Raw genomic sequence first — 25,997 nt, 5'->3', positions numbered from 1 at the left:
AATGAGTGTCAGTTTCGCGGCCCCACTGGTTACCACGCAACGGTCAAAATGTGGACTCCGCCCTACGCGGCCCCACTCGTCAGAGTTAACGGTCAAGCCATTGACCCGACGACAACGTCCGCTGTGACCAGTTCTGAGGGTTTCGGGCAAGGGAGTGGGGAAAAGTGAGCAAAAGTTAAGAGCGTGAGGATGAATGAGTAGAACTAAGGAACCAGGGGCACAGAAATAAAAATCCCAAAAAAATAAGTGTTGATTGATAAGAGCGGCCAACTTTCACTATAAATGTTTATGCTCTCGATTTTTTTGGATAATCCAGGTGACATGGCAACACAAAATATAGTGTACTAAGTAGTATTGTATTTATTTGCACTTAAAATATGAAAAAAAGTGGCCTTAGGGCCCCTCTGCATTGTCTTGCCCTAGGCCCCTGAAATCTCAGGACCGGCCCAGTCCGAAAGATACAAAACACGTGTTATTTCTCTGCAAAAAAGCAAGACAAGTTGAAGGAGGCCGGGGATCAACGAAATTATTAATAGAGCCTGCGAAGTTGATGTGCTAGGAAGGCGGTTCTGGAATTCCTACTTCTTTTAACAGATCAGGATCTATCCATTGTGGATGTCTATAATGTTCTGGGGTGATTGCAATTACTACCTGGTATTTATGGTGGGAAAAGACGTAAGTTGGTCCATGAGGAGACAGTTCAGAGTGCCTTTCAAATTTCAATGGGGATTCGTGCACTCACGACTAGCTTTGTCATTACTTCTTCTCCAGAGGCTACCATGAAAAATGGGGATGGATCATGCCCCTCGTGGTTTCGTCAAACTAAATGTGATGCAACTTTTGATCAAGACCTACTTAGGGACACTATTGGAGCGGTCCTGAGGGATAACAGGGGCATACTCATTGAATGTGTGTGGGGGGTGTGCAAATGTCTTAACGGTTGAAGCTTTGGCTCTCAAATTTGGTTTATCACTTGCACAAAGGGTGGGGCTACAATCGTCTCGTTATTATTTCTGATAGTTTGGAGGTCATTGAAACCATGAAGAATGGAGGACAATCAACGGGTGCGGCAGTGGCTTTTTTGACGGCTGTTATCAGTCTGCTTGTGATTTTCGTATTTCTATGTTTGAGCATTGTAACAGAGTAGCGACTAGGTTGGCTCGATTTCATTCGACTAATTGATTGGTTTGAGGAGCCTTTAGATGAAATTGTGGCCCTTCTCACAAACGATGTTACAAATGAATAAAGTTGGTGGTTTGATTTTTTAAAAGTGTCATAAAAGAATTCATTGCTACACACAGAAATCAATACTGTGGTCAGTGGCAAGCTTGAAAAACTAGACAACACATCACATAAAGTTGATAATCTGGCACATGATGTTGAAATGCTGAAAATAATAAAATATGCCTTCTAAAGATGATATGTCTAAGTCTTAAGCTATACAAGCTAAAATATATTATACAACTAGCACACTTGTGATGATTAGGGCTAGAAGGGAGAAAGAGAGATTGCAAAGAGAAACTAGCTGAATTATTTGCTGAAAGTGGTATTGAAGAGGTCAAGACTTTAGGTACCACTATTACCGATGAACTTCTTAAAGGATTATATGTTCGCAATATTCCTAAAAAATGGCTTGGAGATGCCATGAATTTAGTTAGTAATGATCCCACTAGTTTAATATGATTGCGAATATGTCAAAAGTGGCTTTGGAGAGGTCAAACTATAGGTAGTGTTTATCCCACTATTTTGGATAAAAAAACTTATAATTGTGATGATTGTACTCTTGCTGAAGTGATAAAGGTTCTACAAGAATTTGTTAAAATGCCTAATGCTGATGATACAATAGTCTTTACATAACACACTGCAGAAGGCGTCATAAAAAGCTAGAGAAGAAAAACCAAAACTGGAAGTTCTATTCCAAAAAAAAAAAGATGGATGGGAACCTACCATTAAGATCACAATTAGTAACTTTGATTTAAATGATTTATGTGCTAGCGTTTTGTATGATGTTTTTGGTTCAAAGACTGTCTTTTCTTGAATTTACATTTAGCAAGCAAATTCAACTATCAAGAAGCCATTGGGAAGAGTAGATGATGTCCCTATTATAGCGAATCGAAATTATGTTCCTATGACTTTACAGTAATGGATATTGAATGCAATCTTTCATGTCCCGTTATGCTAAGAAGACCATTCCTGAGAACAATTGGGGTTGTTATTGATATGAAAGAAGGTTTGAGTCCCTATAAGAAAAGGGATGGAACACTTCTCAATGAAGAAAATCAAACTATCAAAAAGTCACTTTGGTGCAAGGGTGCATTGGAGCCCTATATAGTGTCAAAATGGTATTTTGAAGTTTCAAAAAAATTCCAAAAATAATTCCACATGTTCATATGGATGTATGTTAAACACATGCAAACTCTGATGATGAAGTAAGTAACCATGTGAGTTACACACAAATGACAAAATCATGATTTCGGAAAGATGAATAGTGCATGTATTATTCAGTATTTAGAAATCATCATTTTGTCATGTTTTTATAGCTCACATGTTTACTTATTTCATCACCAAAATTTACACATGTGTAATATCCATCCATATGAACATGTAGAATTCTTTTCAGCATTTTTTGAAATTTTTAATGTGATTTTTAAATTATTTAAAATAAAGTCCTCTAATGCACCCATGTTCCAAAAATCCACTCTCTCAAACTACCCTATGAACCTATTATGAGAGCAACATATTCTTTGAGAAAACGATAATGGAAAACCTACACCTATTCGGTTAAAGAAGTAAGGTTTATCAATATAGACAGATTCTTAGCTTATGATTCAAGCCCTACCGGAGCAAAGTCAGTGGGGCACAGAAAACAAGGTTGCCAAAAAAACTAAGAAATCATAGAGGCACATGAAAGAAAGTCATATGATGCCACATACCACAAGTCAAAAAAGAACCTCCAAAGTTCAGAACACAGCAGTCACGCTATAAATGTTTCGAGTAAGCTTCCCATAATCTCAGTTTATATATCGGATTCGCTTCAGTATTAGTACATACATACATATAGCCATATCAGAAAAGTACTGTCACTGTCTTGCTATTCATGTATATACCATTCCTCTCTTGAAAAAAAAAAATAGAATAACTACCGAGGTTTTACATACAGGAAAAAGGAAACCATCTCCACAAAATTGTTTGACAAATGGTGCATCTATTGTACTAAATTCATCGCCATCAAAAAATTCAATATTTTTTTGTCATCCACAAATTTGGCTACACTGGTTGATATCTGCAAACATTTTCTAGAATACAATATTTAGAAGCTTGGTTTTGAAGGAGGTCGCCCAACCATTCCTTTTTCCGCATATTTACACATGCAAGCCTGTTGTCACTTCTCATTAAGTGCTGGACAATGCAGAGCAAAAGTTGGCGGCTTGTGAGTGAAAAATCAAGTTGTTCTATGAAAAGATCAGAAATGCTCGCGGACAATGTACCTGGTGATCTTTCCAAGAATCTGTTAGTATCTGTGATACTACAATACTACAGATCTCCACATATATTGATCTGCAGCGAAGACTTAATCAAGCTGGGGAGGCAGGATTACGTCACCACAGGTGGCTGCTATGATTTCCACATGGAAATTGCACTGGGAAAGAACAGAAACATAACATGTATTTTCAGAACTGAGACCCTGAAAGACAGAAAATAGGAACATTATTTTCAGAACAGAGATCCTGCAAGACAGAAAAGATAACGGTTTATTTATTTATTTCGTTTGGCACATCGTATGTGGTACTAGTGAAGTAACTTACCTGTGATGCTTCTCTTCCTTGCGAGGGCAAATCTTCATCTCTTTTAGCTGGATCATGATGATCTCAGGTAAAAGCTCAGTTCGTCATTCACAAATCACCAATTGAAGCTTCTTTGCTTCTTCCTCGTCTCTTGCTTAGTGCCAGGCGGCATCAAATGAGGTCGTAACCGTTTAAAGATCAGGACGCCATTAATCCATTATGTGTAGAAAAAGGCCTTATAGCAATGCCTTCGTTTGCTACTTCGTGAACATATGCAAAGTTGCATCTTCTGTCCAAACAGCGTGATCTGCAACGTTGACGAGCATTCTCATCAAAACAAATAAATAACACTCTACTCGTTCTGAATTTTACAAGTGCAATAACTTTAAAAAGTTAAACAATAATTTAAGAGTGCATAAAAACACAAACATGAAAATGTGGATATAATCATTAGGAAGGATGTTGTGTTAATCATATAATCACAGGGAATGCTTCATCCCTTGTGGATAAAATTGAAGTCTACAATATTCATCAGACATTGTAGCATTATATGCAGGAAGAAATGTTTGTGCATAGAACGGACATAAGTAATTCAATGCAGCATGTGAAGGTAATAAGAGGTAAAAAGAGGGAACATTAGGTTCAGCTTGACTGCAGAAAACAAAGGGATAACATCTATTTGCATGTATCCATGTGCTATACAAATTTAGATTTTCCTTATTACTTGCCTATTTCACAGATATGCGAAGGACATGTGCAAACTCAGCAGAATTTTCCAACCGAGACACCTTTTACTGCCAACTAGCTTCTTGCAGTTTCTTCTTCATAATCCTAAAACTCTGCTGCCCAGTTTCTGACCAATTAAATGAAGCACCCCTATTCAGCATGTCTGAAAATATAGGTACTTTAGATGGTGCATCCTTCACAGGAACATCGTCATAATCTGCATCAACGGAGAACTTGTGGTCATTACATAATTCTTCAGATATGTGATGAAATGATTGTAATTCTTCAGATATGTATAACATTTGAGGTGAAGTCTACTTCATTTTACTTCACAGGAACTGAAATGATTGTAATTCTTCAGTTATGTATAACAGTTGAGGTGAAGTCCGCATGCTACTCGAAACGCGCATCGGCAGTGAGGAGCGATGCCACACTTCCAGATGGGGGCACTACGGATTGGTGATTACAGAACTGACATGGCATCATTTGGTTGTTTACCATGAAACCCCACAGACAATTCCGGGGGGGGGGGGGTGTGTTAGTGGAGGATTACATCCATTAGTTTGATCCCATAGGTTAGCAGTTTTGGGCTGTGAGTATGTAAGATAGATCAGTGTTATGTGCATGTGTTTTGATAATGATGAACTGAAGCAGAGGATCAGGGACCAAATTACAGAAAATAATAGCGCGTATTACTGTTGCTGAGAGACGTCAATCATAATGCATCACTAATTTTGTCTCACCTGAGGACCTTGGAAGATGATACTGGATTTTCAAAAATGTGGAGGCACCATTATCCTTTTTATGGCACAAAACTCGAAGGAGGGTATGGACATCATGTACATTTCTTCTCCGAGCAGTTGCCGGTTCAAGATGGTGTGACATATGTTCACTTGCTTTCATCAGCAAATCAATGATTGTATCAGCCTGAAAAACAGCAGTCGGTAGCTTTCCTTAAGTTAGCTACTTCATAGCATTTTTCTTGGATAAAAGATTGAAGAAAAAGAAGCACTAGACCTTTAGCACATAGAGGTCTAAAATCTGCTGAGCTAATTTAGCCTCCTTTTCAATAACATCTGATGGTAAACCTTGGCCTTCTGCTATAAAAAGATCCTACAAGAAAATATTCAGCAGTTACGACAAATAGATCTTACAATCATATGTCCAGTTTCACAAAGTTGTCAACTTGTTAAAATGATATGCCCGATGTCTTGCAAGCATCTTGCTTCTTTTCTAACTCACAGTATGTACAATATACAAGTGCTTAAGTCTTGTTTTTTTCACCTTGAGCATAGCCAGATCATCTTTCATCAAGTTCACATCTGTCTCCAAAAATGCGCGGGATGGACCTCCATCCAGTAGGACCCAAATGAATCCTTCCTAATTAAAGTTAACGTTTGAAATTTAACCATCAAATAAATAAGATATTTAAAAAAAACTGCACCTATGAGAGCATTAGACATATACCATGCATGCTTGAAAAACTCTCAGCACCACTCGGTCTCTCAACACGTCAACGATTAGATCACATACCTGATCAAGAACCTGCAGCATATGTCGTTCATCAGTTAATAAAGCTAAAAGCAAGACATGTTTACTGACTGAACATGTCTAAGTATCCCAAGTTTGGATTCACTGCCTGTTCAATTGTAGGGATAAAAATCTCCATGCGTGCACTTTCAACGCTAGTACGGTACAAGGAGAAAAGAAGCAAGTCCCTCATATCCCAGAATACAGCCCTTGTTCCTGCAAAGCATTTCTCTGGCAACTCAAGTGAACTGTATCGGGATAATGGTTCTTCCAAGAAATATCAGGCTAATGCAACAGAAGAGTGCAAGACTATTATTCCTTATACATTTAAAATAATAAAAAATTGTATTGCTCGTGAACGAACACAGAAAGTTTCACAATTTCAGCAATAGTACATCGCCATGATCTATCATGTACCTTACCCAAAGCACATCTTGGTCTAACTAAAGTGCTATACAATGAGCTAGTTGTGTTATAATGGCTCAGTGGGGGTATATGCACATTACAAGGAGGAAACATAAAGCGAGTGCCATAACTCTAGCAATAAACTATCACGGGCACATGGCATCAGACGTCCAGCCCGTCAAGTGTTGAGTCCCATGGAGTTGGTGCACCTAGGGCAGCCATAGCACAATACTAGGGTCGGCTGAATAGGCTTAAGAATAATTTAGTCATCTAGGGGGCAAGTTGATATTTATGTTAGATGGAAAGTTATCTTATCTTTAGATTGAAATTTTGGTTCAGAGGGAGTACATTGTTTCTCTAGAGGATGAGTTCAGTTGGTATTTTAGGCCTGAAAGGGTTCTGGTACACGCAGCTCTGATTCTATCAGTCAGGACTTCTTCAAGTTCAGCGCTCTCACACATTAGTTCCACGAATCCATGGTCTAATCTCATCTTTCTTTTAAAATCCCTCCCATTCAGCCATGCTGATCAGCTCAATACGGTAATTACCCAGATGTACTAGTCAAACGTTACAACACTTCCCTAGATTTTAAGAGTTAAAGATAAACAGATAGCAAAATGTTTCTAACAGGTTGCCTGTTCCATGATGTCAACAAATAGAAGTGAATTGTGGAGAGCACAGACTATGTAGCTCACCAATGAAGTTCAAGATTGTGTCAGTTATATTCACCGCAGTCCTTCGCACATCATCAAATATTGTAAATAACTCATCAATCGACTCATCAGAAGGCGAACTTTTTGAAGTAGCTCCTTCACTGGTCATACAAGACAAATAGTCTAACAATCCCACAGCTGCAAGAAAAGAGGAACAAACATTAGTCATTTGTAATTTTCCTTCCATACACTGCGTCTCATCAATCGAATCATCACACGATGATGCTTTTTCGGAGAACTCCTTCAATTGGCATATAAGACGAGAAGAGTCTACCACTCCACAACTTCAATACAAGTACAGGAACAAATACTACTTATGCATAAGGTATCATCTATAACACTAAGCTTGGCAAACTTCACATATGGACAACTCATAACTCTTGCTTAATTTGTTTTGTTGTTATGCCTAGGAGTCTTTGTTTCTGTTTTTGTCTTGCTGTACTTTTGTTATATTGACGCCTTCAACCTAATGAAAAAGACAATAGTCAGTTGTATGTCGAAAAACAATTCATAACTCTTGCTTACGGTATCAACAGTCCAAGAAGCCCATGGCATAAAGGCTCGAATTTCTCAACACCAATGATCCTAGACATGCATATGAAATTCCTCTAGAGCAGCTCGTTAAACAGTCTTTGAGCTTGTAACCGTTTTTAAGGTCAAGCTAACAGCCCCCCGACCCCACATTGTTCATAAGTCTCCATTGACCCATATGATTGCAAAAACAAATGCATCCCCAGTTAGGGAAGAAAAAGGCATAAAAATAATCGGTTTACCATGAATTCAAGGATACCATGATAACAACCATGTGATATGAAAAATACAGAAGGACAAACGTTTGGTATTGCTGTGGATTTTGAAACACACTTACTTCCTACAGATTTGAACATACTAGTTAGTTAATAGCATTATTTTTTGGAGTTCAAACAACAAAATCTTGCTAGAACAAATAAGACTGGTAAGTTGAAAGCATGTTTTTGGATCTACAACAACAAATCTCTCACTAACTAGATTTTCCACAGCACAGCACTGTAACAACAAAAATGGGCCGCAGAGCGTGGATTACCTGACTGGACATCGACCCAGGATTGTTTGATGCCCTCTTCTATGGTATCAAGTTGATCTCTAATGTACTGCAGCATTCAGCAAATAACTGGATCATAAGAAAATTGACACTAAAAATAGCGCATGTTGTGACAGGAATAATGGAAGCGATTCTGTTTATCTAGACCATGTGGAAGATTAAAAATGCCGGCAAAGTAATAGAACTTTTATGAAATCATTCCATGACAAGATTAGGGATGGTTTGAGCGGGTGATGCTATCCAAAACCCGCCAACGCAAGCCTGGTACTTGCCTGACCCTCCTTTCATAGACAACCGGTATGGTACTAACCGGAATGGAACTGGAGGTGTGACGTGCTGAAAAGGGTATAGCTGGATGTTCGTGGGCAGTGGGCTGCTAAGAGCTATTTGCAAGTGCAGAACTCATATGAAGCAAGTGGCCCGATATGCTTTTACCAAACACAAAGCAGGCTTACACAATTGTGTGAGAGGTGTGGAGTAGTGAAGCCATTTATTACGTATTTTGATATTCGAGTAACCATGTCATCCCAGTCCCAGTGACATTCATGGGTATCTTCCATGTAGGAGACAAGCCCCCTGTGCCCACGCTCCACGGGTGCACCCGGCTCCGTGGGCAAGACTGCCATTTTCTCATGTGTTTTGGAAACTCAAAATTATTAAAATAAACCTTTGATTATGGAGGGGTTATGCTTGGTGCAGTGCCGACCTGCGCGTCGAAACTGACCGAGGACTTTTGTATTTATGATGTTTTCCATAATTGAATAACCCATGTTCAAAACAAAACAAAAACTTTGATTCTATGACCATGGCAGCATTTGATTAAAATTAACACAAATGTGCATCTACAAAATGCAGGTCAGAGACGCATTGCTGAAAGGGTTTAATGAAAAATCCAGTCATGCGGGTTGGGAGGGGGTGGGAGGTAACCAAAATGTCTTACCTGAAGGGTGTTGAGTTTCACACATAATTTTGGGACAGTCAAATTGTTCAATTTATTAGCCACCTTTTCTTCACGAACTGCAGGCTCAATAAGTTTCCTTTTGGCAAATGGATTAACTGATTCCGCATAACGTGTCAAGACTGGCGCAACAGGAAGCAGGGTAGCTCTAGAAACTGCAATCAACAGATGAAGAAAAAACAGTTACTGATACAACAAAGCAAAAGTAATCAATAGAGTTCTTAAAAAGTAGATGCTATATACTTGTGAAACTGCTACATGCTATTGTGCTTGATAAGTATTAACGCATCTACTATATCACTAAGCTCCCTAGGGGCAAAAGCGCTCTCGTTCAATTGAGCCTATCGATTTCATGGTCGGTCCAATTTTGACTCTGATCGTGAGGTTGGGGTATGCGGAGTAACGAGGAAACGATCGTGGACCCCGCTGGTCAGCCCGAGGGCAACGTCGGTTCGATCTGAGTCAGGCCACGGGCAGCGTGTCGCTCTCATGCGGGCCGCCATGACCGAACCCCTCTCTCCCTCTCTCGCGAACATGGCGACAACCACCGCCGGACCACCTTCGCTTCCTCCCATCGCTTCCTTCCAGCCGTCGGTCGCCGTCCCAGGTCCTTGTCGGCCGACATCGCCGCCGCCCTACTTGTCCCTGGTCGACCTTAGCGCTGCCGCTGCTCGCCCCCGACCGTACTCGCTGCTACCTCCCCCTCTCCATCCCTCCCCGATGGCAGCTTGCCCCGGCAGCTGAGACCACCGTGTCATGCGCCTCCTCCTCTTCCCCGTCTTCTCCGCCTCCACCACACACCGCTGCAGTCCTCCTCCACCTTCTTGAGCAGCGCCGCTGGCAGCCGTGCAACTCGAGCGGCCAACCATTCTCCACCAACGCCACCGGAGGCCGCCGTCCTGTTGTCCACCAGCGTCCGCCGATTTGTTTTTGCAGCCACTCCTCCAGATTTACTAAAATTATTATTTCATTGTTGAGTGTCCGTATGAACAGCCACACTATGTACATAGTTCTATTTTGCTTGGCAGCCTGATTAGATGCCTATATTGAGAATAGCAGAGTTAAATACACGAGCACTCTGTGATTAGTCATCGTGTAATATGTGATTCCATCATTGTCTGTTTGTAACTAAACAAGTGTACTAGCCCCATGAACCCAGCCTGTGATGAAGCCATGAACCTGGCTTCAGAAACCTGGATGTTCAGTTTGTAAGAATAAAACACATTGTTTACCAGAAATAAGTTTTCCGTAGCAGTGTTATATTTTTGCGGGTAGCAGTGTTGTTTAGTTCATTCCTTCATATCTTAGAACAGTGTTGATTAGTTCATTTATTCATATCTTAGAACGATGCATTTCTTGATAGAGCAGTAGATGTTCATCTGTTTATATCACTTATGGATGCAAATCCTGCATGGAACGATGCTACAATTTACCATGTGTTTGTAACTATTGTCATATACTCAAGGAGCTGTCTCATTCAATTATTTCAATACACTATGCTCCTTAATTTTTAAGACCTCACAATCAACTATACATTACGCTCCCTCATTTTTAAGGTCTCACAATCAATTGAGGTCTTCAATTTGAAATTGGGTTATCCGGTTTTTTGAACGGGTCACCAATTTCTCAAGGAGTTCTCTCATTCAATTCTTTTAGTACACTATGCTCCTTAATTTTTAAGGTCTCATCATCAAATATACACTATGCTCCCTCATTTTTAAGACCTCACAATCAATTGAGGTCTTCAATTTGGAATTGGGTCATCCGGTTTTGACTTCTGACCAGTTCAGCAATTTCTCAAGGAGCTCTCTCATTTAAATTATTTTTATACACCATGCTCCCTAAATTTTAAGGCCCCACAATCAACTGAGGTCTCCAACTGGGTCAACAATTTCTCGAGGAGCTCTCCCATTAATTTCTTTTAAGTCATTTCCCCCCTAATTTTGGAGCTCTTTCATCGAGGTATTCAATTTTGGATTTGGTTCACGGTTTGGACTGGGGCAACGATTTTTCAACTCAATTAGCACCAATTGGCCTATGAAAACATATCAATCATGCGCACCCTCTCATCACCTAAAAAAATAAGCGCCAATATATTACATGCAACCACCGATGCAAAAAATATTCACATCAATATGGATTGATTAGCAGATAACATAGAATCACACCACTAAAGGCCCACCAAAACACCATATTATATAAATAGAAATAAAACACACTCCATCATCTCCCCCACTCGCCAAACTAAGTAGACCAAGTTCAGAGCCAAAAGTACTGTCATCCACAATACTAAATGAATAACATATGAAAATTCATTTCATGATGAATCCAATGATACCGATTTGATATTATGAATTTTGACAGGTTTGACTTTTCAAAAAACTAATAACCTCTATATTTTGAAATAGAGTGGGTAACAAAATTATGAAAAGCCAACAAAACCAACGGCGCAGCGAAGCGCGCCCTACCCTTCTAGTTGGTTAAAAGCAAAGAAGATGATGGTTGTAACGGTATCCCACAGCCTCTAGGATGTGGTAGGCAAATGTATCAGTCTTTTGATTAGTTGATTCGATTCATGTATATTTTCAGTTTTTGTTATCTGCACAAAGTTAGGGACTACAATGACACAGGCGTTTAAACAACTCACGCAATTAAAAAAAACTTTTATAGCAATACATCAGCATTTAACTTCCATAGCAATGCACGAGTATTTAGCTGGTATATATGTCTAATAATCCAAGTACTAATTCAAATATGTACCAAAAACAGTACCACATGTGGCAAACTCATAATCTTTTCAAAGATACATGATGTTTCACATTAAATTATAATAGTCCTTATATTGCAAGAATACCAACACAGAGATCTCATGATACCCATTGACAGATCTGTTAATAGTAAACCTAGTCACAAGGCTGCGCAAGTAACACCAGCATCAGTATGATGCCGACTCAGTGTAGTCTTCGTTCTAAGATTGAGGTCAACAGTTCACTTATAAAGTGAGCAGTTCCGTTGACACACCTGATGTGATGAGATTAGGACTCATGTTGGTTACTTTCTGTCATACCTACTGCAAATGTACTGTACAAATGAGACCTTGTGGATGTTAAGTATATATGTTGTGTTTGTCTTGTACAGGCCCAGGCCCATAGTCTAGAGTGAGGCCCAGGCCCATGTAACCTTGTATATCTCTCTCCCCTCCTCAATACAGAAAACTGTTTGGTCATTCTCTCTTCCTCACGTTTCCTAACATGGTATCAGACCAGGACCAAACCCTAGTCCCTCTTCCAGCCGCCACCCATGAAATTGCCGCCGGTGAGGTGATTCAGGCGGATCTGTCTGGTGAGGAGACATCCACATCGCTGTCCCATCCCATCTTCGTCATCAACCTGTAGGAGCTGCTCTCCAGCAGCTCCTCTGTGTGTCCTCACAGCTACTCTGTGAGAATACTTCCCCTGCTCTCCAGCAGCCATCTCCAGCAAGCTCTTGGTGCCTTCCCTGCTCTACAGCAAGCTCCAGGTGTTCCCCCTTCTATCCAGCAAGATCCAGCAAGCTCCTCCTTCTATCCAGTGAGATCCAGCTCCTGTTTGTGGCTGTCTGCTGCTCTTCTCTTGTTGCTGCCTGCAGCTGCTATCAGATTGGGTGTTTCCAGCTGCTGGCCGCTCACCACTATGGCAAGAAATGATTTCGGATTTGGTTCTTCGATCATAGATATCAAGCTTGATGGTTCAAACTACAGGGAATGGGCATTTTCTGCCCGGACTGTCTTGAGGACGGCTGGTTTTGTTTCTCATCTGACAGATGATCCACCTAGTCCAAATGATGATGCAGCAAGGAAGTCTTGGCAAAAGATCGATGATCGTGTGATGGGAGTTTTAATTCTGGGTGTTGAACCCTCACTCCGAATGAGCATCACACTTCAGCTAAAGAGATATGGAAGTACTTTGAGCAGCGCTACCTTCAGCCCAGCAGTGCACTTCATTTCTCCTTGTTGCAGAATTTACACAACACTCGGCAGCCAGAAGACATGTCCATAGAAGAGTACTATGGAGCTTTCACTCGCATCACTGGGCAGCTAGGTTCCATGGTTCCAAAGGGTAATTCTGGTTGTGAGTCATGTGCAGCAAAGGAAAAGTATGACCATCAGACTCTCATGTTTCAGTTTGTGATGGGTCTCAAGCCAGACTTTGAGAACATTCGCACTCAATTGCTTGGTCGCACGACTCCTCCCACCTTGACAGAGGCACTTGCTAGCTTGATCGCTGAGGAGACTCGTCTCCGTTCTCTTGGGGCTACTTCTGCGCAGACTCTACACACTAGTGTTCTGGCTTTTCCTCAGCGGCTAGGTGCCTCCAAGGCCACACCTTCAGCTGTCGTCTGCTCGTTCTGCAAGAAGGCAGGACACCACAGAGATGGTTGTTTCAAGCTTCATCCAGAGCTGTTAGCTGAGTTTCAGGCTAGACGGGCCCTCAATCAGCAGCGTCGTGCACCCCAGGCTCCTTATCAGCAGCAAGCGAGGGGTGCTTCTGCATCTGTTCTCTCTCAGCCCGTTGTTGCTGCAACCCAGCCTTGGGTTCTGGACTCTGGAGCTTCTTTCCATGTGACCTCTGATCGCTCTCAGCTTGTGTCTTGCCAGCCAGTGCGGGATGGTGCCTCTGTTCAGACTGCTGATGGTACACCTTGTTCTATTACTCATCAGGGTTCTCTTTGCACATCCAAGTTTTCTGTTCCTGCCATCTCCTTTGCTCCAGAGCTGTCCATGAATCTTATGTCTGTTGGCCAGCTTGCTGATATGAACTACTTTGTTGGTTTTGATGACTCATTTTGTTATGTGCAGGACCGTCAGAGCAAGAGGGTCATTGGAACTGGCCATCGCCGTAGAGGATCCACATCCCTCTACATCCTTGACACCTTACACCTTCCTTCAGCTTCCACCACATCCGCGTTCCGGATGGCTGCATCAACATCAAGATCCACTTCGTCGTTTTCTTTTGCCCAGTGGCACCATCGCTTAGGTCACTTGTGTGGTTCTCGTTTATCTTCCCTTGTTCGACAAGGTGTTTTGGGTCATGTTTCCATAGATGCTGGTTTTCACTGTAAGGGTTGTAAGCTAGGGAAACAAATACAGCTTCCATACTCTTCCAGCACTACTCATTCTAGTCATCCTTTTGATTTAGTGCACTCTGATGTATGGGGTCCTTCCCCCTTTGTTTCGAAAGGTGGCCACAAACATTATGTCATATTTGTTGATGATCACTCTCGACATACTTGGGTCTATTTTATGAAGCATCGTTCTGAGTTGTTTTCTATATATAAGGCTTTTGTACATATGGTCCATACTCAGTTTTCCAGTGCTGTTCGTGTTTTTCGTTCCGACTCCGGGGGGGAGTATCTATCTACTGCTTTTCGCGAGTTTCTCTCATCTGAGGGTACTCTCCCTCAGCTTTCATGCCCTGGTGCCCATGCTTAGAATGGCGTTGCTGAGCGTAAGCATCGCCATATTGTTGAGACAGCTCGTACCCTTCTGATTTCTTCCTTTGTCCCCACTCATTTTTGGGGTGAAGCTATCTCAACTGCTGTTTATCTTATCAATCTCCAACCTTCTACTCGCCTTGAGGGCAAGTGTCCTGGTGAGGTTTTGTTTGGTTCTCCTCCCACGTATGACCACCTCCGTGTCTTTGGTTGTACTTGTTATGTTCTTTTAGCACCTCGTGAGAGTACCAAGTTGACTGCTCAGTCTGCTCAGTGTGTCTTCCTTGGATATAGTCATGACCCTGCACTCTTCATCCATACATCTGAGCATGGCCGTACATTGCTTCTACTTTATGTAGATGACATGTTGATCACTGGAGATGATGTTGGGTATATTGATTTTGTTAAGAAAAAATTGAGTGAACAATTCAAGATGTCAGATTTGGGGTCTCTCAGCTATTTTCTCGGGATTGAGGTCGAGCATACCGATGATGGTTACTATATCTCCCAGCAAAAGTACACTCAGGATTTGATTCTTCGCTCAGGTCTCACTGACACGCGCATTGCTGCTACACCTATGGAGCTTCAGCTGCAGTTGCGTCCTACTGATGGCACTCCTCTTGAGGATGCCTCTCGCTATCGTCACATTGTCGGCAGTCTAGTGTACCTCACAGTGACCAGACCTGACATCGCACATGCGGTCCATATTCTCAGTCAATTTGTCTGTGCTCCCACCTCAGTTCATCATGGTCACCTATTCCGAGTCCTTAGGTATTTAAGGGGAACTACATCTCGCCGCTTGTTCTATGCTAATTCCAGTCAGCTCCAGCTTCATGCTTACTCTGATTCCACTTGGGCGAGTGATCCTATTGATCGTCGCTCGGTCACTGGCTATTGCATATTTCTTGGTACATCTCTCATTGCATGGAAATCAAAGAAGCAAACTGCTGTGTCTCGCTCCAGCGCCGAGGCAGAGCTTAGGGCTCTCTCTACTACTACAGCAGAGATTGTATGGCTTCGCTGGCTATTGGATGATCTTGGTGTCTTATGTCATACACCAACACCTCTTCTTTGTGACAGCACTGCTGCTATTCAGATTGCTAATGATCCAGTCAAGCATGAGTTGACCAAACACATTGGTGTGGATGCCTTTTTCACTCGATCTCATTGTCAACAATCCACTGTCAAGCTACAATATGTCCCATCAGAGCTTCAAGTCGCAGATTTCTTCACCAAGGCACAAACTAGAGATCAGCATAGGTTTCACACTCTCAAACTTGGTGTATCAGATGCTCCTGACCCACCTTAAGTTTGAAGGGGGGGGGGGGGGTGTCAAGTATATATGTTGTGTTTGTCTTGTACAGGCCCAGGCCCATAGTCTAGAGTGAGGCCCAGGCCCATGTAACCTTGTATATCTCTCTCTCCTCCTCAATACAGAAAACTGTTCGGTCATTCTCTCTTCCTCACGTTTCCTAACAGTGGATACAAGATAGGGCATTGCCATTTACGCAGAATTAAGGTATACCTTGTTGATTTTCCATGTGAAGCAAATAAACTTGAAGGCTGCTAGTGATCCCTATAAGCAGACTCCGCAGGTGGACAATATCCAGAGGTAGACTTGAGTTAAAAAACTGATCAATAGTCTGCACATAGAATGATCAGATAAGCCCCAAGCAAATATAAGAGTATTAACTGAATAAAAAAATAAGGAAAATGTGCGTTTGTAGTAGAACAGCCGTCGATTTTTTTAAGAACTTCAACATTCAGGCAGTGACTGGAAATATTGAAGATTCTGCCTCCATACTGAACTTTCAAATATTCAGATTGCATCAAGATCAGATAGCATATTTTTAAGGGAAACCCCGGCAATATAAATAGGAGCCTAAATTTGTGTCCATGATGATGAACCCAGGTGGTGGGATTGTACATCCACTCGCGCAATCAAATGAGCTAGGCTCGTTTCCTAGTAATCACCATGTTTACTAATAAGTTTGCACCAAATCATCCAAAAGCAAGGGATTTTTTTTTCTTCTCTTCATTTTCTTCAGGCACATAAAATATGGTGGTAAATGAGCTCATTAGAAGAAAAGCTGACCTCCTCCACAATCCGGAAGACTTCAACCATAGATGTTGCTAGTTTCCTGTGAACTGACAGAGGCTCCCAATCCTATGGGCCAGAGATGAAACAACAGCCCGCATGAACAATTTGTCTTGAACACTTAAAAGAAGACAAAAAAAATACATACAGAAGGCAAACAAAAGAAATTTATGATGCATAACAAAAGTCCGAAGTAAGAGTTAGCTATTAAAGAGGAATCTAAAATAGAAAAAATTGAAGTCACCAACTAAAGAATGTCATATGGGCTACCGTCATCTTGTTGTGACGGCAGTACTAGTTACAGAGTTGTGTCAATAACAACAACCATATGTGTCTGATTATTACATATGTAGCACCGGTTCAGTTTGTTGAAACTTACCATGCCAGTTTCAATAAAATCAACACTGAGCTATCCCACTAAGGGTGTTCAAATCTGACATTGTAGTTAATATTATTATCTTGTAACAATAAATGAAGCTCAAATTTTCTTCTTTCTTGGCAAGATTTAACCTGACTGCAAGACTGTAACTACCAATTTAACATCATAAAATGCATTGAGCTAGCAATCAAGTTACTGTATGAACCATGTGGCACTAAAAATGAATGTGATCAAATTTGCACCAAAAAATATCCGCATGCACAATTTTACAATCACGCCACTTTATACCAAAATCTACAGAGGAACTTTCCTATTTTCCATGTGAGCATCAATGCGAAGAAAATGCAGAATCATTTTCAGGATGTTCTAGCATAATTAACTATGCACTAAAAACCTTAGCAGTGAATTTTGCATAGGGTAACAAACCTCAATCTCAATGGTACGCTTTGTCCACTCCAAAACATTCTCGTGTTGAGCATGAAGCCACTGAAGAATGATGGGTGAAGAAAAACGATCTATCTGTTTAAAATTTAAAAGGCGTCATTTAGTCCAAAATAATGTAACCATGGAAATGCCACTTGGCACACCAATACAGTTTGATCTAAACTAAAAATGAGACCAAGTGATATCTCATTGTTGTACTTTAATGTTTGCCTCGTAAGTAAATGGAAAATGACTGCTGTTGTGATAAGTTGCTTGCAAGGTATTTTGAAAGTTAAGTGCATGAAATTTGTTCCATGTGACTCCCAACTCGGTTGTTTATAATTTCATTTTATTTTGCGACAAGTGTATAAATAATTGTCTTGGCATTGTAATAAGATTAGGTTTTGAAGTTATGAATAAACTACTAGGGAAGACATTGCGTCAAGATGATTGTTTCAAGAAACAGCAAGGCATCTACAAAATCAGGATAGCTTGGCAGTTTGACAGGCACAATAAAAAAGGTTCTTAGTAGCATATCAAACCACTGGCTTCCATAGTTCTACATTACTTTGGTACCATCAGCTATGAAATTAGCAGAACGGATTGTACACGATATTTCATGTTTACAAAAATTGCATCATAGGGGTAGAGGGAGAAGATTATTTTATGCTCATTATGTTCTTCAAAAAAAGCCCAAATGTATAAAGCATTTCTAAGTCTTTTTCAGGATAAAGAACACTTCCAAATAGTATGTATCATGAGCACAAAGCACATCCTCATGCCTTACCATGTATGGTTTTAGGAAGTTAGACAATGAAGACCCAGCAGCTTCCCCGTACATCGAGTAAAGCTTCTGAGCTATACAGAGCTCAAAGCTGTTTGATGCTCCAAGTATCTCTTTCAAGCTTTCTGAATGATCACTCCCTTCCAGGAACAGCTCCTTCACACCAATGGTAGTAGCAAAAAATCATTACAAGTTGACACAATAAAAATATCACAGCTGAGCTGGACAAGGGAGTTTACTAACCAGTTGTTGGCCATAAAGTAGGTGAAAGACAGTTAGTGCTACTCTTCCAGCTTCAGGATAATATTTGTGAAGTACTGGGCTGAATGCAGAACACTCTTTCTCCACTAATAGCTTTAGCTCACTTGCAAGCAATATCAATGGATGCTTAAATTCTGCTTTTGATTGGCCATCTGCTGAAATTAGGGCCTAATGAAGCATAATGGAAATATGAAACATTAAAAATCATGCTCTAGTTTTTGCCAAATGTATTTGATAGTGGGACACAGGATGGTTTAACTCACATTCTTATATGCAGCTTGAATGGATCTGACAACGAGTATGTGGATCAACGTAGATTCTGGTGTACTGCCAAGTGAGGTCCCAATGAGCTGAAATAAATCCAAAATATATTAAAGCATTCCACTGTGAACCCTGAAAGCAACTTATGAGGCAAATTTGAGCTTCTTAATGGAACCAAAAATTATTAATGAGGCCTTGTTTGGATGGGACAGATCCCAGGCCATTCAAACATGGCCTAATAAGAGGAACAAGAAAAGGTTAGCATCCAACACACAAGACAAGCTAACTGATGAACCAAAACACCCCAAGTGACTTTAGATGACAAGAGGGATCAAACTGGCCAAAAGGGAGCACTCGTGTCCGTGTTTTATTAACACTGTTAAAAGAATTTGACGGAATTACTATGAGAAAGATCAATTCAGGCCTTCAAGATGATGATCTACATCTTATCTTAACTCCTTACAGCATTGATTACATTATCAACCACGGTACAAACATGACTAGTGAACAATCTGATCCAACTGAAACTTTTTTTGTTTCTTATCTTCTCACATTCTGTAGGTCATGACAAAAGTCTAGAAGTAGACATACAAAGCAAAATGTTTGATCTACCACATAAATTTTTTAAGGAAAATGTTTTTTTATGAGGAACGTTCATGTACGGCTCACCGGCAAGTATTTCCTAGTTTGAGCAAGTTGTAAACACTTCTTTTCTGAGAATTTCCCTGCTGAATGGACCTTAGTGTCAATTATCATGACTATGTCAGGCCTTGCAGGGTATATATGACTTTGATAGTTTGGAGTTAAATATGTTACATCAATATTCAAAGATTATCTCTACTTATGTCAAACTAACACAGGAATATTTTTATTTAACCAGAATGGGTAAAATGCTGTAAGGGCAGGATGCATTGGATATACACTCAAGGAACTAGGTATCGATTTAATTAAGAAAAATAGGCACGCCAATTCAGTTGGAAAGGACTCAGTCCTGGCCTCCTGGGTGGTGGGATCGTGCATCCACTCCCCCTTTAGTTGGTAGGCTCCATTCCAGGTTAACGAGGGTGCATGTATGAATAGAAGTACTTTAGGAGAATTAAAAAAATATCTAACCATGGCTTCCTCATCATCATCAGTAAGATTTGCCGCCGTAAGTAATACCAAGTTCAGCATGCTCTCGAAGATTGAACAGTTAGCCTGTAGCAGAAAGGCAACATTAAGAAGCTCTTATGGCAAACTTTGTCGCGGCATTATACCAGCTTTGCGGATTGGTTTCTGGTAATATAAATTGGAAGGGCCAAGCCCTTTTTTCCCTATATAAAAATAACTTTCAGACAAAACAAATGTAAATCGCACTAAATCATTGTCGAAACTGATTAAGGTGAAGGCCATGACTCATGAGACAAATAATAATGGATGACTAACCTGCATCTGCAACTGTTTTAAGCGTTTTGAACTCAAGTTTTTTTCTGGAACATGCATTTGTCTAGGAGAGAAAATGTGACCCGAAGTACAGGTAAAGGCCGAAAAGAGCGAAAATCTAGAAAAAAGATCCTAAAGCCTAACTAAAGAAAAATCCGCAGACACAGAAAACAGCCTACAGAAGAATTACATAAGAGAAACAGAAAACCTATGTTTATTCGGCAATAGAAAGAAATTGGCGGACCATGGTTATGATTCAAGAAACTGTACTTCCATCATCTGCTTGGCCCTATGATAAATTTCTAACATGTACATGGACATAAACATTTGTCAAATCATAGGTCACAAGACAGTCAGGTTAACTTCAGAACCAGCCTGAACCAAAGAGTGCATCTAAGAAGTAATACATATGACCTAGGCTATAATCCTCTATTCATCCTTCATGAATTACATTACAGTAACTAAATGATATAACTTGTGTTAACAGGTTTGGTACAACATGAAGGCACATCTAGCTATAGGTTGATGGCCTGATGGATTAAAAAAAATCCTCAGCTGAAACATTTAAGGATCCAAACAAGGGAGGTAACAAACCTGACTGAAGTATAAGTGATAATTCTTCAGTTGTCTATGGCACCACATGTTTATTTTAAGAAGGGCACTGTCCACCAAATTTAGAGTGCCATTGCTGCCAAATCCTTCCACAGAACAAACAAAGCTATCTATATACAGCTCTGCTTCTCTAACATTATTATGTAACTTTAGTTTCTGTATCTGAAGGTCTGTCTGTTTCAGTAGAAGAATTTCCCCAGTTTGAGCAAACTGAACAGAAGGAAAATAACCATACAAATCAGTATGACATCACTGGCATGGCACTAGCACTAACAAAATGCTCTTGCCAAGAATAACATGTTTGAAGAATGGAAGAAAGAAGCTTTCCATGTAAGAAATGAAGTAAGCAGAGTAAAAACGAATTATTTTATTATCATTCACAAGACAATCGGTTGAAACAATGAACTGTACCATTTGTTCAAAAGTAAGTCTGAAAACGTTTCTCAATTCTAAGTTGCTAAGTTCACCAAACAATATATGCCAATGCCATTCAACATGTTAGTAAACAGATCAGCAAATCCCTACTGCCATTCAAAATAATATACAACTAGGTGCTTCTACAGCACTGGAAATGAAGGTAACCTGATGGAGAACCTATACATTCACAATGCAATCATTTTGAAAAATGGCAGAAGATAATATCCTAAATGTCTACTACTATAAATATAACAGTTGGTGGCGCTGGCCCGTCTGCCACTCCCTTTGCTCTGACAAGTGGGACCCGTGCAATTTTCTAAACTGCCCCTGAAGTTGAGTTGTTTTTGCCCACAAGAACCACCCAATCATGTGTCTTAACCCAGTATTTAGGTCCACAATTTTTTATAGTACTATATTATCAGCCAAATTTGAACCAGTATGTGTAGTCTATGCTATATATTGTCATGGCAAAAGTGAGTTCACTGTTTCAAACATGCATGTCATTTTTCTGGTATAGCCAATAAAAATATACTGTTTATATTCCTTCTATCTGTTTGTGACAAATGGATCTTCTGTAACTCCAAGTCTAACAGTATGCATGATTATAATGCCGCAGCAACGGACGAACAACTTGCTACTACAAAAGAAATGACTATTATTCAACCCTGAACTCTGGCTAAAGTTCAGTTTTCAGCCTTGGACTCTAAAATCGTTTTAGTTGCAAACCCAATCTACTGGAACATACTTTTCACGCTCAGATGGTTCTGCGGGTGGTTTTAACTGACATGGATGCCATGTGTCCGCCACCTCACTGCCATGAACAAATATTACGATGAAACACAATCTAAAACAAGCCCCACCATTTGGGTTAAAAAAATCCACAATAAATGCTAGAGATGTAAGAAAAATTGTTAGGAACAGATGAATACATGGAACTTGCTGACATAGCAATGATGTGTAGACACGTCATCCATATCACCCAAAACCACTTGTGAAACTACCAGAGGGTGAAAAAAGCATGGTTTCAATAGTTGAAAGTTGTGAACCAACCGGTCTTAAAAGTTCAGAGTTGGAAAATGAACTTTTGCCAGAATTCAGGGTTGAAAAGTAGAATTCTTCCGATAGAAAATGGGGAACAAACATAGTAGTAAATAGACCTTCTGGAAAAGCGCCCAAGCATACAGGGCGTCATGCAACTTTTGGGTAATGCCCAATATAGGCCAGGTCAGCTTCATTGTTTCAAGTATTTCATCAGCCTCCTGGTAGCAAACAGAATAACACTGTCAGGAACTCAAGATGCAACCTTTGACTTAATGGCCCATTGTCGTTCAAGAACAATTCAGCTATATATGCAATAAAAGCAGGGTGTGTTTTTTCTAAGCATACCAAAAAGAAAAACAAACCTCTACAAGTTGTCCATCTTCAAGCATATCGAAGACACTGGAGAGAAGTTTCTCATATAGCCTAGAATTAAAATGATAGCTCTGAGTCCAATGGTAGGTTTCGCCTTTAAGGCCGAACTTCTTTGGAGCTGCAGATAGTCTTGTGTTGTATCTTTCAATGATAGTCAAGACCTCAATACGCCCATCAGGAACACTCACAACCCAGTCCTGGAATAGTTTATGGCGCAAATATAGACGCAACTCAATTTCAAGACTGAGGCCAACTTGAAGAGAAAGATTAAACAATTGATGTGGCCTATGAGACACTAGTAACATTAATCAATACAAAATGATGTAAGATATGGATAATGGTACTTGCCTCTGTATTTTTTAGCTTGGAGAGAACTATCCGCAATGTTTCACTCATACTGCACTCACGAGATGCTGAGAACAGAAGTAATTCTTCTAGAACATTTGCCTGGACAGCAGAATTGTGAATAATAGTTTGAACAAGCATCCATGCTGTAGAGAGAAACAACTAAAGATTCTTGCCTGTCTTCTCTGCCATTGTACACGCAATCTTTCTGTTGGGAAATCAAATTTGCCAACAGAGCTTAAGAGTTGTAGTGATATGCAAGGCACGTCAAGTTGTCCCTGCACCATCTTCGAACCAATACGTCTTAAAGCTCTCTTAGCCAATGTATCCATAGATTCTGATATCTGAAAGAATGTGTTCTTATAGTGAGTTCTATCCACACTATCCCCTTGTATCATAATCAGGGAAACAGAATAAAAAAAGAAGTTCAAAATCACCCAGAACCAAAAAGAATGAAATTCTCTTAGCTAGAACCTTCTGTCCTCGGATCACCACAGGAAAATTTGGAGTCCAAAAAACAAGAAGAAAATGGTATTGATAAAAGGGAAAACAAATAGAATCCTCTGATAGTCTAATCTTCCTCAGATCATTATGCAGTATGCACACTTCAGTCCTCAATAAAAATAACACATGGAATGAAGGGAGACCACATAAGTTTGGCATCATGTGAACATAAAGAATCTTGCTATCGTTGCTAGGTATTTCAAAAGCAAATCACAAAAGTTATTTTTAGTTAAACTAACAAAAAGACGGGATAGTACAGAAATTGGTGGAGGACCTTGCCTCCATTTGTACTCGGATCAAATCAAGATGGTGGGTATAATAATTTTCCATCTGAGGTGCTGAATTAGATCCTTCAGTCTTTGACCTCAAACCCTTCAAGAATTTAGGCTTCTTTTCTCTCTTCTCTTCAGCAAAGTACAGTTTTCCACTGTTGATTACATATGATTAAGGAAGAGATCACAACAATGAGTCAATGGTGTAAATAGAATATGCACATAGAGTCGAGTTTACGTGTGAATTACCTGACAAATAGAGAAGCCAGAAGGACCTCATAAGCTGTTTCTCTTAGATCATCATCAGACAATTCTTAAAGGTCCAATACAGAGTACAGAATTAGTTCAAGAGTACAAATTAGGAAATACTAGTTGCCCTTCGTAAAAGAGAGGGGGGAGCGAAGCACAGCACAAATATTTGTCTACCTGCATTTAATCTAGGTAAACCTAGAGAAAGAAGATCCATTTCTTTGGCATGCTGAGGAGATGTATTTGCCAAATTAAGATCCTTCAGGACATAGGATGCTCCCTGAATATTAACTGCTACTTCAAAAGAATCACTATGTTTTCTTGCTCTACTTGAGTTCTCTTCTGCAGGTGGTTCGGGTCCAATGTCCGGTGCTACTTTCTTTGGAGGAGAACCAGAGCCTTCTGGCCTTGAAAGAAGAAAATATGAGTTCCCTGATGGCGAGCTCGTCTGTTGAATGGAAAATTCTTAACAATTGCAGAAAATTTGCAAGCAGTAGTTCATGGATCATTAAACTGTTATTTAACTTCTACTCCCTCCGTCCCATAATGTAAGACGTTTTTTCACACTAGTGTAGTGTCAAAAAGCGTCTTACATTATGGGACGGAGGGAGTAGCATTTAATTGGTGAATTGCAGGCCAAGGTGTAATGGGTTTATGTTTATCACTACGTACAAAACATCAAACATGGTAGGGCAAGACGAGTAATTAGTATCTTCATACAAAGTATTGTGCAGAAGTGCAACATGCGTATAAACCTCGAAAATCATGGAGGGCTGCTTAAATCTGGTAAAACTCTATTCTTCGCATCAAAGGCTAGTCATCTCATATATTTAACTACAGTAACATACTGATTAGCATTGAGGATGGATTCATGTCTAGCTGCATACAAATATTTGCACCATACACCCCTGTTATTAATGGGTTTTTTACTACAAGGTGAATATGCTTCTATTAGACTTCAGCATAGGCTTCCATTAAACTATGGCTCTGTAACGCTCCTATTGCTGTTGTTGCACGCAATTTGAATGCATTCTTACTATTAACTAGAGGGGGGCAAACATTAGGATCACTCTTGGCTTCCATCCCCCCACCAGCTCCTAAGAATTTCTGTTGATGTAACACTACTCATTTATTGACCAGGAGCAATTATCCAACGAAACAAGGTGCCAAATCAAACTTCGGAGCTGAAATGGATGGGAACTTTGGAGCGGGCAGCTCAGACATACCATGATCGGGTACCTCCTGTCGTCAAAGTACCTCCTGGTGGCCTCTGAAGCGTCAAACTGCGCGCCTGATATATATCAATAAAAACACACACACGCGCAACCGACAGTTAGTTCGATTCAATTTCATAATAAACGCTCCACCCGCGCCGCACACACACGGCCGGGTATGGATGGGGGAGGGGCAGGGGAGAGACCGCCTTACCGGAGGCGACGCAGTCGAGAGCGTAGTCGGCGCTGACGGCGTCGAGATCGACGCGGGAGAGGTCGACGGCGCGGCCGCCGGCGGAGGAGAGGAGGAAGCCCAGGAGGCGGCGCCGGTCGCGGCGGTACGCCTCGAGGAGCGACGCAGCAGAGTCCATGGCTGCCGCCGCCGCCGCCGCGCAGAACCTCTCGAGGGTTTCGGGGGCGCGGAGGAGGAGGAGGGAGCGGGGCGGAAAGCTGCGCGGTGCGAGTGCGGAGTGCACAGAGAAAGCAGCTGTGGGAGAAAAATAACGGAAGGATGGGGGGGGGGGAGAGGGGTTTGGTCCGGCGTGGGGAACAAACGAGGCCGCACGCAATCGCGTGAGCGGAAACCGTCAAACGGTAACGACGATAGGCAGCCGCCTTGTTTGGCCCTCGGCACGGCAGTGAAGGGAGCACTGAAGACGGAAGACTAGTAGTG

General features: G+C 40.8%; 1 protein-coding gene across 6 annotated transcripts; it reads right to left on the bottom strand.

Annotated features, from left to right (window-relative positions):
* Positions 1 to 2,988: 2,988 nt before the first annotated feature.
* LOC109757265 (protein unc-13 homolog) lies at positions 2,989 to 25,907 on the bottom strand. Of its 6 annotated transcripts, none has more exons than XM_045233224.2 (29): positions 25,539 to 25,907; positions 25,337 to 25,401; positions 24,288 to 24,558; positions 24,111 to 24,174; positions 23,869 to 24,016; positions 23,262 to 23,429; positions 23,089 to 23,187; positions 22,731 to 22,937; positions 22,485 to 22,586; positions 20,893 to 21,120; positions 19,990 to 20,073; positions 18,879 to 18,965; positions 18,598 to 18,783; positions 18,358 to 18,510; positions 17,574 to 17,666; positions 16,766 to 16,837; positions 16,196 to 16,313; positions 9,181 to 9,353; positions 8,223 to 8,289; positions 7,142 to 7,297; positions 6,151 to 6,257; positions 5,979 to 6,056; positions 5,796 to 5,891; positions 5,529 to 5,624; positions 5,255 to 5,438; positions 4,514 to 4,728; positions 3,807 to 4,092; positions 3,489 to 3,728; positions 2,989 to 3,399 (listed from the first exon to the last, which is right to left on the bottom strand). In XM_045233224.2, exons 1-26 carry the CDS (start codon positions 25,693 to 25,695, stop codon positions 4,577 to 4,579), a joined length of 3,411 nt encoding a protein of 1,136 aa, XP_045089159.1. In that variant the 5' UTR covers positions 25,696 to 25,907; the 3' UTR covers positions 2,989 to 3,399; positions 3,489 to 3,728; positions 3,807 to 4,092; positions 4,514 to 4,576. The 6 variants fall into 6 exon arrangements, with proteins under 6 accessions (XP_045089159.1, XP_073365029.1, XP_020171678.1 ...); XM_073508928.1 differs by having other exon boundaries at positions 5,796 to 5,887; XM_020316089.4 differs by having other exon boundaries at positions 3,489 to 3,685; positions 5,796 to 5,887.
* Positions 25,908 to 25,997: the final 90 nt, after the last annotated feature.

The sequence above is a fragment of the Aegilops tauschii genome, chromosome 2 (assembly GCF_002575655.3).
Source record: "Aegilops tauschii subsp. strangulata cultivar AL8/78 chromosome 2, Aet v6.0, whole genome shotgun sequence".
NCBI lineage: Eukaryota > Viridiplantae > Streptophyta > Magnoliopsida > Poales > Poaceae > Aegilops > Aegilops tauschii.
The sequence above is the reverse complement of the archived record's forward strand: the minus strand, read 5'-3'. Positions and strand labels throughout refer to the sequence as shown.